The sequence below is a fragment of the Halichoerus grypus genome, chromosome 13 (genome assembly GCF_964656455.1).
Source record: "Halichoerus grypus chromosome 13, mHalGry1.hap1.1, whole genome shotgun sequence".
NCBI lineage: Eukaryota > Metazoa > Chordata > Mammalia > Carnivora > Phocidae > Halichoerus > Halichoerus grypus.
In genome coordinates, this window is record NC_135724.1 from 54207907 (window position 1) to 54223334 (window position 15428).

The following is a 15428-nucleotide window of genomic DNA, read 5'->3' on the forward strand; positions in this document are numbered from 1 at the left end:
AACTGAATCAATGGGCAATCTGAGGCTTTGCCTACCGAGGGCTTTCAGTAGCTGAGGCCAGGAGCAATGGGAGTTTGAGACATGCAGAGCAAACCCTTCAGTAAAATATCAGAGAGCTAAATTTGCCTTATCATTGAGTAGGCCTTAAAGCAAACACAGATTTGAAGTAAAAATCACCAGCTTGTAGTAATAACAACACTGAACTAAATAAAATTAAATAGGAAGTCTGGGGTTTAAAAAAATGCATACCTTGGCATGATGTAAATCAACCCCATACATGGACAGTTTTTTGGCATTTTCCAAGAAATGCATCTCTGCTTCTGCTGGCGTCATTCCTCTGATAAGAAAAAAAAAAATATGTTACAATGCTGCTTTTCTTTTACCTGGCAGGGCTGCAGTATTTCCCACTTAGCCTAGCTATCTCATAAGAAAGCCCCATAGAGGCACCAGCAGATTCAGGCTCTGAAGGGGGTGGCAGAGAATAACAAGAAAAATGGCTTTTATTTTTTAAAAAGATTTTATTTATTTATTTGACGGGGCGGGGGGGAGAGAGAGAGCACAAGCGGAGGGTGCAGCAGAGGGAGAGGGAGAAGCAGGCTCCCCGCTGAGCAGGGAGCCCGATGCGGGACTCGATCCCAGGACCCCGGGATCATGACCTGAGCCGGAGGCAGATGCTTAACTGACTGAACCACCCAGGTGTCCCAAGAAAAATGGTTTATAAAGAACAACTGAATGGGGTTCCTGGGTGGCTCAGTCAGTTAAGCATCTGACTGCGGATTTTGGCTCGGGTCATGATCTCAGGGTCAAGAGGTCGAGCCCCGTGTCAGGCTCTGCATTGAGCGTGGAGCCTGCTTAAGATTCTCTTTCACTCTCCATCTACCCCTCCCACTCCTGCTCCCCTCTCCCCGTTTTTTCTCTTTCTCTAAACAACAACAACCACAACAACAACAACAAGAACACCTGAGGGAGAGCGTAACTACCCCAGAACCACACCAAGTACAGAACCTCGCTCTGCTATGGTCCTAGCCTCAATGCCACTGAAACTCGTCCTGGAAGAAGCAGGAAGCACAGGTGGTGCTCACCCATCAAGGCACCAGTAACACGTTCCCAGGGTTTCTGCCACTAACCTGTGGCTCTTGTGCAGCTCGATCACTTTATCTTCCAGTTCTTTTGTGTGGTTTGGTGCAAAGCGGAACTCACTAATGTAATCATTCCCACATTCATCTGGGTCATAGTCTCCAAGTTCGGACTGGACAGTGTAGGAGCCCAGCAGGGCCAGGGTGACAAAGGAGCAGGGCAGCCTTCCGGACACGATGTCATCTCGCAACTGTAGGCAGAGGTAGTACCTTCCAAGAGCCGAAAGACAAAGCAAAAAGCCAGCATGAGGCCATGGGAAAAGCAGGCCACTTGGTACAAATTGTGCTGTAAGCAACTCCTTCCTGTCAAGTAATCTCACTAGGACAAATTTTGTAGCATCTATATTTTGCTTTAGATCTAAGGGGAAAATACTTGGCTATAAAATATAATATTTTGTGTTATACAAATCTATTTTGTATTATACAAATAAGGGCATTTTGAGGCAAGTCAATGCTCATAATAAAACAAGGTTTATTAATAAAGCACCGAGAAGAAGAAACCTCAAGACATATTTCTTTAACATCTTTTAAAATAACTAACATTTAAACCCAAATCAATGATTCTCCCCAACATACTCCCTGAAATCTCTGGTTGGGGGAATTATAATACAAAAATGGTGCAGTTAAATGCAATTACTAAGCTTCTTCCAGCCTTAAGGAAGTGTCATTTTGATGTCTTGGTTAAACATCCTGCCGGATGAGCAAGGCAGATTTCGGGTAACTCACGAGCTACACCATCATAAGCTGCTCTCAGCTGCCTGCGTTTCTGAAGCAACGGTCTCCTTATAATAACAATTTCTCCTGTTGCCAGTCCTCATTTTTTTATTTGGAGAACTTCCTAGAATCCAACTGATATGAAGACTAACTGAAGAATTACTACTTTAAAACCTGAGAACTTCATCACTACAAGTAAACAGCTTTATACTCAAGGAATAGAAGACATTTTCCATATAATGTGGCCAAGATATCATATAGACATCTCCACCGATGGCTGACTTCTCTTCTCTGCTTCTTGCTTTTCAAGATTTACAGATATAATACTAACTGCAGCAAACTCCAAGGTAAGTGTTAACACTGATGACTCTTAATACCTTTCACGGCCCAGCATATAGGTATAATAATAAAATAGACTCGCACCTTTCATGTAAGAAATAAATTGTTAATCTGTTGAAGATGAAGACGACGATTAAAGCCTTAAGGTCCCCTCTAAATGTGATTTTAAGCTGACGATATAAGTAAACTCCATGTAATACAAATACAGAAGTTTCTACACATTCCACAGCCCTCTACAAACATCGCACAAACAGAAAGCAACCCTGCACTACATGGTAGACGTGGCTCTGTAACCAATAAATTAGCCACAATTAAGAGGTTCTTCAATAGTATTAAAAAGTGTCTTTAAATAAGAAATCATAAATTTTCCTTGATTTAATACAAATATAAAAGAAATCCTTTGTAACTATTTTTTACCCTTCTCCTAATACGTCTGGTCATAGCCAGTGACTGGAGCGTTAGCATGTGAGGCTTACACAGAAAATTCAGCGCGCACTGCACAATGGCACTCTGATTGGCTGTAAACTTACTACCAAGCAGGGCAAGAGAGTCAGCGGTTCCAAAGCAGGATGTGGACAAGGCTAGAACACACGGCAAACCCAGCACAGCCTCCTAAAGGCAATCTCCTCGCACACCCAAAGCTCAGTCACTGCACTAGAATATTTTTACATTAGTTTCCTTTCTTCGTGTCTTCCTTCCCCAAAATGAACGAATCATTTTCCCCGTACAGACAGGGCAGGGAGAGTCAACTCTTAGATGAGTCCATGTTTATGTGTATCTGTGTGCATTTTATGTCTGATTTTTTAAATAGCTGTTGAGTATCAGATTGGTTATAAAAAGGCATAAGCATCCAAAGACACATTTTTACTCTGAGTTTTAGAGCAGGAGCACTAGGAATTGCCGGATCATTTAAGGCTGAATCCCATCCAATTTGACGGTGGTGGGTGGATGACAGTATCTCAATTTTGCACATCTTCCCGCCAAGGTCAGACAGACGGAAGTATCAGCTTAGCACCAAAGATTCAACTGTGAACAGATACGATTTGGCAAATCTTCTCATCAGATGTTTGCTCTTGCTCAGTTGCCTTTGGCTTGCCATTTCTGGCATGGATGACTGAAAGGTTACCAGATGTAAGCAAGCTCTTCCCCGGAGAATAAAGAGAAGCCTGCCTTTTTCATAGCCAACTTTCAAATACCTGGTGATATCTTCAGATAGCTGGGCAGGGTCTGGTGGGTAAAATTTCACATTAAATGAAAAGTGCCAAGCACCACCTGCAAAGATGAGAGAAAAAGTAGGATCAAACCTTAGAAAACCCCTTTATACTTATTACTCTGATAGTGAGAACTGCCTTAACTCCAAGTACTAACACCCAAGCAACATTTGCTCCTCAGTGGAAAACGGGAAAGTCTCAAGTTCACTTCATCTAGTCTTTAATCTTTTCACCAAATCCTTTATTGGTGCTTCCAACTAGCCTGGAAATTGACTAAACTTCCTCCCTTTCTCAGGGACAAAGGTAAGCCTTTGGAAGTGGGGGAAAAAAACCCCGCAAATGATAGGGATAATCTTCAATCAGACAAGTCTGGAATTGACTGGACCTACTGCTCTGAAATTCTGGATAGCTCACATACCAACAGTACAGACATAATCCCATTTCCTTTGTCCTTTCTGCTTTGTTATTACAGGTCAAATCCCATTATAATACATGTCAAGGAAATTTTCAAGATATTTTTATTTTATGGGAAGGTTTGTTGTAGTGAATATTTAAGTGAGCTGCTCTCTAAGCTGCTGAAAATTCTTTTTTTACTTGGCGAAACTATTGACTCAAGAGATGCCTGAATACATGACCTGTGCTTTACAAAGCTGCCCATCTCCTTATGAGCCCACGACTTGGACGGGTGCTCTTTACACGTCGCTGTTCTTTATCCCACAGCCTCTCCTTACGGCCTCCACTCCAGCAATGGAAACCATCAACCAGGTGGCAGCTCACAGTCACCTACTCTCCGTACTGCCCACACTTACACTTGAAGCATCATTAAGCCTTCCTAATTAAGCTCTCCATTTTATTAATACTGTCTCTATTGGTGGCTGGTTTATCATTATAAACATGGAGAAACATTTTCTTCTTTTCTACATTTCCTCTCTCTCTACCTGATCACTCCTTTAACTCATATTCACTTCGTTCTGTTCTTCTGTCCTTTTAATACAGGAACTCATTAAAGTCTGGGTGTTCCTTCACTGGACGTTTGTTCTCCCCATGCAATAACCACAAAAGTGCCACAGCGTCGACCCTGCTTGTATTCTGAATGCACTACTGAAACATTCCTCCCAGTCTCCTTGGCTTCTATACTGGAAGCCTTTCATCTATACCACAAGCTGTAGCCACTTCCTTTCACTCTGTGATTCTGTGACCTCATAGTCCAGCCCTTATGCCTCAAATATCCCCCTAAGATGCCCAAACACCCCCTCCTCCCCCTTAAATTACTTCTGGAAACTCCATTTTCTCCACAAGTCCTTTGCAAACATTCAGAAGAAAGGGGCAGTATTCTAAGTACCAGCTTCTTTCTTCAGGCTATTCTCTTGAGTATGAGGCAAATACTTAGCTGCCTTGGTTACCTACATTTCTGTCATAAGCAGCACAGGTACATTTATTAGTTCTAGTGTATTCTCAACACTACCATTCCTAATACACTTAAAATCCCACACGGCAGGACCACCATCTGAGGTGCCTTATAAAGAACTGGAATAATGCCAGGTATCACTAGTTGCTTACTATCATTTTTAAATCACTCAGAAAATATTCCTGAAACACAGCCTATAAGAATTACAAGGTATCTCTCAATCCAATATATTTCTAGTGATTATTTTTCCAAGTCTTTTTTGTTATTCAAAAAATGGTCTGATCTGGTTTTACTTTCCTATTGATTCCTACGCACTTTCTGCTAAAATGGATCCCTTTACTGCTTGCCAATAGTGAGGTTCATAAATGAGAGCTGGCTTTCCCCCAAGCAACTGGAATGAAAACTAACGGATTAGTTATGGGAAATGGATTTACTGCTCTTTTATCATTTTTATCCATTTCAAAGTATGCCTTGAACCCAATGAGTAGTTTATCAATGTAATTAAACAATCTCATAATAAATTCAAGATAAACTTAGACATAATAAAAGCGTAAGAATGAGGGGTGCCCAGGTGGCTCCATTCGGTTAAGTGTCTGATCTGACTCTTGGTTTTGGCTCAGGTCATGATCTCCCGGTTGTGGGATTGAGCCCCACATCTAGATCCGCGCTCAGTCCTGAATCAGCTTCAAATTCTCTCTCCCTCCCCCCTCTGCTCCTCCACTCGTTTGCATGTGCACACACTGTCTCTAAAATAAAATCTTAAAAAAAAAAAGTATAAGAAAGATATTTCAAAGCAAAAATTCTCATGGCAGGAAAAGAATTTCAAACTATAGTTGGTTGAAGCATCTGAGGTACTTGCTAAAAATGCCCATTTCTAGGCTCCACCCAGAGATTTTTATTCCAGAGATTTGGAATATGGCCGAGGAACTTGTGGTTTTAATAAACCCCCTTGTGGTCTGAGTACAGGTGGGCTTGGGGACCATAGTCTGAAAATCATTAATCCCAAGGAATCCATTTTCATGAGGTTATAACCCAAATAACTGCAAGGTTTTGTGGGGTATTATTTTTAAAGAGTGGGAAGTTTAAGAAACTACAATCTACACCCTAGTCAAGAAAAAAAATCTAAATAAAGCATAAGATTTGAAATTAACGAGAGGCAGATTAAAGCTCAAATATATATCCCCATAAAAAATCTGATAGAAACAAATTGGGTGGGAAGCCATGATTATGTAATGAATGCGCCTGCAAGCCTGAATCTGCCCAGATGATGGCCCTGGTGAGACACAAGATATGAATGCATTAAAATGATATTCCTATAATGTTGATACAGGATTTCAAATCACAAATTTATGATGGAAAACTATGAAACTGAAGAGTTCGTTCTTATAAAAAATTCTAATTTTAGTATTGTATGGCTGCCAAATCTTAAAAACTTTAAATATGCTGCATTCACAGCATAAAATTACTATACACAGTATATAGATCATATACTTTATATCATGAAATTATTATATCATAAATATAGTATATTTATATCACAAAATACAGTATATTTAGAAATTTAAACATCTGGGGGGTGCCTGGGTGGCTTAGTTGGTTAAGCGTCTGCCTTCGGCTCAGGTCATGATCCCGGGGTCCTGGGATCGAGTTCTGCATCGGGCTCCCTGCTCTGCGGGAAGCCTGCTTCTCCCTCTGCCTCTGCCTCTCTGTCTCTCATGAATAAATAAAATCTTAAAAAAAAAATTTAAACATCTGGGTCTGCATAAAAATGACTAGAATTAATTTTTTTCATAAGAGCAAACTTTTCAGTTTCAGAATTTTCTATTTCTCATCAATTTGTAACTTAAAAGCTTTATCAGGTTGACTGACATTCTCTTGAAGACCTAGAGACCTTCTATGCACCTACAGCATGAAAAGAACGGAAACATCCTTTAATCATTTATATGTGTGTGTGTATCTATACACACACATATTAATCGAAGTATAGTTGACACTCAATGTTATATTAGTTTCAGATGTACAGCATAGTGAATTGACAGCTGTAGACATTATGCTATGCTCACAAGTGCAGCTACCATCTGTCACCATACAACACTACAATACCATTGACTATATTCCTTATGTGCTATCTTTCATCCCTATGACTTATTCATTCCATAACTGGAAGTCTTGTACCTCCCACTCCCCTTCACCCATCTTTGCCCATCCCTCCCCCACCCCCGGCAGCCATAAGTTTGTTCTCTGTATTTGTGGATCTGTTTCTGCTTTTTTTGTTTGTTCAGATTCCACACATAAGTGAAATCATATGATGTTTGTCTTTATCTGCCTTATTTCACTTAACACAGTACACTCTAGGTCCATCCATGCTGTTGCAAATGGCAAGATCTCATTCTTTCTTATGGTTGAGTAATATTCCATTATATATATACCACATCTTCTTTATCCATTCATCTATTGATACTCGGGTTACTTCCATTATCTTGGTTATTGTAAATAATGCTGCAATAAACACAGGGGTGCATACATCTTTTTAAACTAGTATTTCAGTTTTCTTTGGGTAAATATCCAGTGGTGGAATTACTAGATCATATGGTATTTCTATTTTTAATTTTTTGAGGAATCTCCATACTGTTTTCCATAATGGGTGCGCTGACTTACATTCCCACCAATAGTGCAAAAGGGTTCCTTTTCTCCACATCCTCACCAACACTTGTTTGTTGGTGGGGGGGGAGGGGGAGAGGGAAATAGAGAATCTTAAGCAGGCTCCGCACCTAGGGTGGAGCACAACTTGGGACTCGATCTCACCACCCTGAGATTGTGACCTGAGCCAAAATCAAGAGTTGGATGCTTAACAGACTGAGCCACCCAGGTGCTCCTGTTGTCTTTTTGATATTAGCCTTTCTGACAGGGGTGAAGTGATATCTCATTGTGGTTTTGATCTGCATTTCCCTGTTATCATTTATATTTAGGAAAAGGAGGTGATGGTACAATAATTCCATTAGATATGATAATAGTTCTCTGCCTTGGTAGAATGTAAATTTTGTGGAAAGAGGGCATTTGGGTGCATGGGAAACAATGAGGAATATAGATAAAAATACCGAATTCAATTAAAAAATTCCAATTGTCCTTGTCTCCTCCTTTATTTGCAGGATTGCCACTTAGTTCTCTTTATGTTGCAGTCACAAATAGTGCCTAATCTACATGATGAAAATATCCTTTAAATCTCATGTTCTGATTGTCCTCTTTCTTCTCTTAGAAAGGAAGGTAGGAGGGGCGCCTGGGTGGCTCAGTTGGTTAAGCATCCAACTCTTGGTTTCAGCTCAGGTCGTGATCTCAGGGTCGTGAGATCGGGCCCGCAGAAGGTAGGAGATAGGATAAATGGGAAGTTGAGGGGGGAAAAAAAAGAATTCCATTAAAAACAGATAAGAAAACTGACATTAATATAGCTTTTCTTCCACCAATATTGTGATTTATCCCTGAATTTTTAATATATTTTCAAAGGGCTTTGCAATTATACATCACCCAAGTAAGAAACAGCATTTCATTAATTAGGTGAACACAGAGGACTTTATGTACACAATATGTTAGGATATATATTCAACACATCTGCTTTCAGTAACTCCACAGAAGGATTCTTAGAACATATTCATCATCTTACATTTTTTATTAGGACTCTTGGAACAAAAAGAAGGAGTGTTTTCACAACTGGAGCTGTCCCTGGTTTCAGTCCCAATTTATTTCTATCAAACTTGATTATCAAATTTCTCTCATAAATATGGTAAAGAGGGGCACCTGGGTGGCTCAGTTGGTTAAGCGGCTGCCTTCGGCTCGGGTTGTGATCCCCAGGTCCTGGGATTGAGCCCCACATCGGGCTCCTCACTCAGCGGGGAGCCTGCTTCTTTCTCTGCCTGCCGCTCCCCCTGCTTGTGCTTGCTCTCTCCCACCCCTCTCTGTGTGTCAAATAAATAAAATCTTTAAAAAATATATGGTAAAGATGTTTTAGTTGTATACAGAATCATCAGTCTGTGTAATATCTAGAAGTAGAGTGGCTTTTTTTGAGATATTATCTACTATTAAACCATTTCAAACTGCTCACTACTAATTACTTTTTATTAGTACTCAATATATTTTGATATCTCAGCACATTCAAAGGCAATGGAAATACCTGTTCTGTTTTAATAGGAAACTGTTGAAAACTTCCATGGCCATAACATTCTTATTAATGAATTGGTCTTAAATTTATTCTTCAACTAGAATTAGTTGTTTGAAAAATTACCAATTTTATTGACAAAAAATAAATTGCTTTAGAAAATTAGTTATTTACAATTATAAAGATTATCCATGTCTACTATGGTAAAAGAGCTACAGAAAAGGTTTAAAAATAAAAATAAAAATAATTCCTCTTTCTCAACCCCCTACACTATGGTGCCACTTCTGGAGGTATTTACTATTGACAGCTTTTGTGCTCTTCCAAAATTTATTACATATATATGTATGTATGTATATATATATATGTGTGTGTATATATTTCTTTATATGTGTATATACATATATATGCATAACTTCTTTTAAACAAATGTCACTTGTCTCACTAATGAGAACTAAGACACATTCTACCTCATTCTATTAATAGTTGCTTAGTATTTCAAGGTATGGTTATTCCATGAGTGACTTAATCAGTTCTTTATAAATGGATATTTAAGTTGCTTCTAGTTTTCTGCTATTGCAAACAATATTATAACAAACTTTCATGCATGTACATATATACACATTTTCCCCTCTAATACATATGCTGGATGAATCTGTACAAGTAAAATTAGGGGTCAATGAATAAGCACATTTTAAATTTTAATAAATACTGACAGAGTACCCTCTTAAAGGGTTGTGCCAATTTATACTTCTACCAGCTGTGTCCATAGTTGCTAGTGTAGTATATTAATAAACTTTTAAATCTCTGTTAACCCGAATACGTGAAAAATGATGTCTTGTTTTAATTTGCATTTAATGGTTAGTAAGATTCAGTAACTTGTCTCACACTTACTAGCTACCTGTATTTCAGTTCTGTGGATTGCCCTTGCAATTGTTAGGAAACATGGGTTTCTTAACTTGCCTTTAGGGACCAAGGAAAGAGGTTGTTACCAGATAGTAAACTTCAATCTGACTTGTTATTCCTTTTCTAAACCATTCAAGAACTATTACCTTTAGCTTGACTTTTCTACTTTTGTGGCAGTTAGGCTTAATTTAACATTAATAATTAAGTTGGGAGCTTTTAAATGGCTGATTGCCAACTGGAGCATCACTTGATTAAATCATATTGCACATTCCGGGTGCAAGCAGTGGAATAGGTCAAATGTCATAGTCATTTCATTCCCAAGCTGTGATGATTAAAAACGGGTATTTAAGCTAGACCAACCTGTCAAAGATAAAATCTGAGAGCTTACTCTGTCTTTTTAAAAAAACTGTATTCACACTAGCCATGTGGGTATGGGCCACCAATTCAGACAATCCGGCTCTCTAAAAATCTTCACACTACCATGCAAAATAATCCAAAAGAACTTACTTCGAATCTGTTTTTTTATTTCCTTAGCAGGGTCCAGCCAATTCTGAAAAGGAAATGACAGTTTGAATTTGAACCAGAGAAGAATAAAAATAACTGGATGATGATCATGCACTAAAGCGTATTTGAAAGCGCATGGTGGCAGGCCCTCCACGCTGGGTCCTTCCCACAGCTGGGAGTCTAATGAGTCTAATGAGAAAATGTGTGTGTGTGTGCACAATTCACGCGTGACAAAATTCTTTTCTTTTACAATACCACCTTCAAAGATTCGAGCTAGTACAGCAACAGAGGAGGGAAAAAAAAATAGTGGATTCTATGTTCAAAGAAGTTACTAGAATAAATTAAAGATACACGATGTCCACTGATGTCCTAGCCATTCAGGCCCACAAAGTGACTTTTGTGATTATAGATTCTTAGGCACTTGCCTAACAAATGAATACCTGCTTGAGATTTATTATTTTCCTCATCAGAAAACTCGGATGTTTGATAACAAAGTTAGACATTGTTCAGTGAATTGAGTAGGTATTAAGCATGATTCATTGCACAACATCAAAACAAATAACATCTATGAGCAAAATTTCTGTGACTTAGTTCCTAGCACAAACACAAAGGAAACAGTTTCCTCTTCTTTATTTTTCAGGTAGCTGTGGGCATTAGTGAGGCAAAGCCCCAAAGAGACTGCATTACTCGGGTGTAAGAGTCTACAGAAGTATTACAGCAAACATTAAGTACCTGCTGAATACATTAGACAAGGGTCTGGTCAGCAAACGACCCATGTCATATTCTGATTTTGTAAGAATATGAAAGCATACTAAGGTGAATTAAGAATAGGACAGCAGTCAGGGAACATGTATTCTATGTAAGTATCAATGTATTTGATTTTCATGGGCTCAAATACCCTGAAATAGATCATTCAAGAAAAGAACCATATAAAATGCTCTCCTAGAACCATAAATAACTCACGCATGAAAAACGGATTTACTCTTTCCAGAATATTCAAGATTAAAGGAAGTCGTCAATATCTTTCATAAGGAAGGAAGGTGATTAACAGCATTTAGGGACTCAAAGGAGTAAATATAGGAGTGGAAGCAGAGAAAATGATTTACCAATTCAGTTTTCATTCCCTTTCTTACAGTAATGAGTAGTTTGAGACATACGTTTTGTATTGCTTTTAATCACTCACCTTCTGGTTTTCAGCATCTCGATACGTAAGCCCAAAATAGTCTTTTTCCAGCAAATTCAGATGTTCACATACTTTATCAAACAGCACCTGGCCTCTGGAGCGTTTCTGTGGAAAACAAAACAGAACAACAAGTCAACACACATAAAGTTCTCTCAGTTGCCACGGATAAAAATGGGTAAAATTTAACATACTGCTTGCTGCAACTTCAAGGTTCAATAAAGTGGGCCGACACCTACAAAACCCTGTCCTTACAATCAACAGACAAACCCAAAACTCACCTGTGCCACTGAGTAAGTACAGGCAACCCGAGGATAATTTTTTTAATTTTTAATTTTTAAAGATTTTATTTATTTGGGAGGGGGTGGGGCGAACACAAGCAGGGGGAGCGGCAGAGGGAGAGGGAGAAGCAGGCTCCCCGCTGAGCAGGGAGCCCAATGCGGGACTGGATCCCAGGACCCTGGGATCATGACCTGAGCCAAAGGCAGACGCTTAACTGACTGAGCCACCCAGGCGCCCGAGTGGATGATTTCTAAACAGAAGTAGCTGAGGAAATGATGTGGGGCTTGGAAGTCTGAAACATCTTGTGAAACATAAAAATCTTGAGAGTCAAAGCATACAAAGGACCAGCAAAAGCTGTGTTTCAGAATGCCCTAACTCGGTCCCCACGCAACCAGATTCGGAGCCTGGGAAGAATCAAGTCTATTCCTTAGCTTAGGCAGACTTCCCCTGAAGACTTTCTATTCCAACCCTTACTTAGAAATTCTGTTAACTTCATTATTTTTGGTCACAAATTTCAGTTTTGTATTACAGTGTTCAACTTTCTCTTTATTTCTTTTTGAGAAATCCTTCCTATTTGACATAAAATGTTAAGTTTAAAGATTTTAGTTATCATTTATAAATATAAGATATAGATATTCATGCTACATTTTTTACCGTAACACAGTCACTTGCAGAAAGGAAAAAAGGTAGTCATCTGAGGAACAAAAATCTATCAGCTTAATTTACTGTAATACCCAGTATCACGTTTTCATGGAATCCTTCAAAGGTCTTTCAACCTGGCCTTGGGGACTGAGATGGATGGACTGGCAACAATTAAATTAAGCCATGCTTTATTTGTATCGTACCAACACTTGACACCTAATACAGTAAGCATATTTGTCTTTAAGATTTAATGTAATAACAATGAGAGATGTAAAAATTGACAGACAATGGGCATGCCAAAATAATAAGTATTCAGAAACCTGTAAGTGCTGTGTATTATTATGCAACTGTAATTACATTGGAAGTTAATTGCTCAGCCCCCTGAAGCACGACTATTTAGGAAAAAAGATAAATCTATGATAGAAAAGTAAAGCCTAAACTGTAGCTAGCTAAATAATCAATGATGTGTTTGAAAAAAGTTTAATAATGCATGAAAATAAATTACATATTAGCAAAACTACATAATAACATTGTTCAATGGATATGAATAAGTGGTAGGACAATGAAATGCTGCTCACCGGTTTAAATCTTTTATTTGTAAATAACAGCTTATCACATCTGAATAATGTTTAACAGATTATAACGTTGTCATAAAAAAATTGCTTCTTCTGGGGCGCCTGGGTGGCTCAGTCGTTAAGTGTCTGCCTTCGGCTCAGGTCATGATCCCAGGGTCCTGGGATCGAGCCCCACATTGGGCTCCCTGCTCGGCAGGAAGCCTGCTTCTCCCTCTCCCACTCCCCCTGCTTGTGTTCCCTCTCTCGCTGTGTCTCTCTCTGTCAAATAAATAAATAAAATCTTTAAAAAAAAAAAATTGCTTCTTCCGATGGCTTCTACTGGTATTATCTTCAGTTTACAGAGAAGAACACAGAGGTTCAGAGAAGTCAGATGACAGAGGCAGTATTATGTAATCGCGGAGTGGTGGCTTTAGCAGATCAACCAGGGTTTGAATCTTCACTATGTTCTTTGCAGCTATGTGAACCTCTCTGTTTTTCCCTCTGTAAAATGGGTATGAAACTACCTTCTTCTTTGGAATGGATGACATTAAAATAAAACACAGTATTCAAACTTGGGTGCAGTGATGGCACATACCAGGTGTTCCATGAACATCAGCTGTTATAGCCCAGGTGACCAACAGGTAGCAGGACCCGTAATGTAGAACTTACTATGTACGCATTTTTGCTGTTGGAGCAAATAAACAACTCCTCATGGTGCCAATAAGCAGTTCAGTATTAACGTGTCCCGCTCTTTCTTTAGATATTAATTACCTGCTTACTACCTAACTGCTTTAGCTAGACTACAGTATTTACACACACGTACACCACCCCCCATACATACCCAAACACACACCAGTGTCTGGCCCAAGTACTTTCTCAATGAGTAAAAGTAAAACAAAACAAAACAAATACAAATAAGTAAAGTCTTCTCTATTCTCTGACCCAGCAGCCCCTCAATTGTAGAATTCTTTCTGAATATGCAGCAGGCTGCCTTGGGCATTGTTTTAATTAGCTGTCTCCTGGCTGCTATGTTCTTCCCTTCGTCTAACAGGTGGCATGGACTAGCTCAAGCACAGACCACTGTACTAACTAGATCATACTTTTCTGGCTTCTCACAATTTGATTTCTATTAATGATTCGTAGCTCTCCTTTGAATAGACCAGATTTTTTCTTACTGAATATTTTAAACATATTTCGAACACTACAAACAGTTCTTAAGACAATTACATAGTGGTCCATTCTTCACACCAAAGTTTGTTTTTTCCCTCCTAAGAACCAAGATCAGTAGTCCAGGATCTACCATAGATGGTTATACGTAAACAATAAAATTCCTACCTGCTAAATATCACCACAACCACCAGCTAGCTGGATGACACTAGAAAAGCCTTTTAAATTACTTGGGTCTTCATTTTCTCATCCTGGAGTGAGGATGTAAGATTCTATGGAGCAAGGCTGTCATGGGCTTGAGGCTATGATTGGGTCCCCTGTGTCATGGCAAACATTATTAACGATTACAAGGCTCTTTCTCATGGAGCCTGGATGTGGCTTCAGCACCCTTCTGCACATGTGATGAGAAAGACTGCCAGTGGATGGAGTTGGATCTACTTTCCAGCCCTAGATAGCATCACTCCGAACTCTCCCAAATTCTTGATTCTTCTAACTCAGATTATTATTTTTTTGCACACTATTCAACTTTTCAAGGCAATTATTTCTACTTATCGACATCTGTGTATCTTTAGGTAACAACATCTAATGTATTTGACTAAAGCTCAACAATCAGACTGAAACTTTTAAAGAATTTAGATTAAATATTTGGTTGCTGAAGACACGATATTCATTAAGTGATCAAATTTAGGTACTTTACTGTCATTGGGCATGTTTATATTATAGCCATAATGAGTCAAGAACTGAGTAAACAATGTTGACAGAGGTTTTTCTAAATTAACAGATAATTCACCTAACCAGAGAAGATAATAATTTTTAGTCTTGTTTGCTGTTTCATGTGAGTTAAGTCATATCTCTGACTCAAGGACATTCATAGTTCATATATACCATTCACTATTAATCTCTGAACATCTAAAAAAGTCGATTTTGCTTTCCTAGAGTAACAAACTAATGGTAGACCACATTCTTTCTGCCCTCTTTTCTCCACTAAAAAATCAGGTTTCTGTTTCTGATAAAGTAAATGGGGATATTACAGTCCAACAAAGACTTTAAATATCTAAAGAACGGTAAATCCCCCAAGCAATATGAACAACTCTCCTTAACGTTTTTAATTTAAAAATGTTCCATATTGACTCATGACAGTGTTGAATGTTAGGAAAAGTGTGTCAAAGAGAAAAACTTTAAGAGAATAAAAAGACAAGCCACAGAATGGGACAAAATATTTGCAAAGACCTATCTGA

General features: G+C 38.8%; 1 protein-coding gene across 19 annotated transcripts in view; it reads right to left on the reverse strand.

Annotated features, from left to right (window-relative positions):
- Positions 1 to 15428, reverse strand: part of EPB41L3 (erythrocyte membrane protein band 4.1 like 3) — a 180702-nt gene that overhangs the window by 39082 nt on the left and 126192 nt on the right. For all 19 annotated transcript variants that reach the window (XM_036071474.2, XM_036071463.2, XM_036071452.2 and 16 more), the window contains exons 4-8: positions 11549 to 11653; positions 10369 to 10411; positions 3386 to 3461; positions 1128 to 1346; positions 250 to 337 (exon numbers count right to left, since the gene is read on the reverse strand). In XM_036071474.2, coding sequence (XP_035927367.2) covers positions 250 to 337; positions 1128 to 1346; positions 3386 to 3461; positions 10369 to 10411; positions 11549 to 11653 — 531 coding nt within the window. The remainder of the gene's footprint in view (positions 1 to 249; positions 338 to 1127; positions 1347 to 3385; positions 3462 to 10368; positions 10412 to 11548; positions 11654 to 15428) is intronic.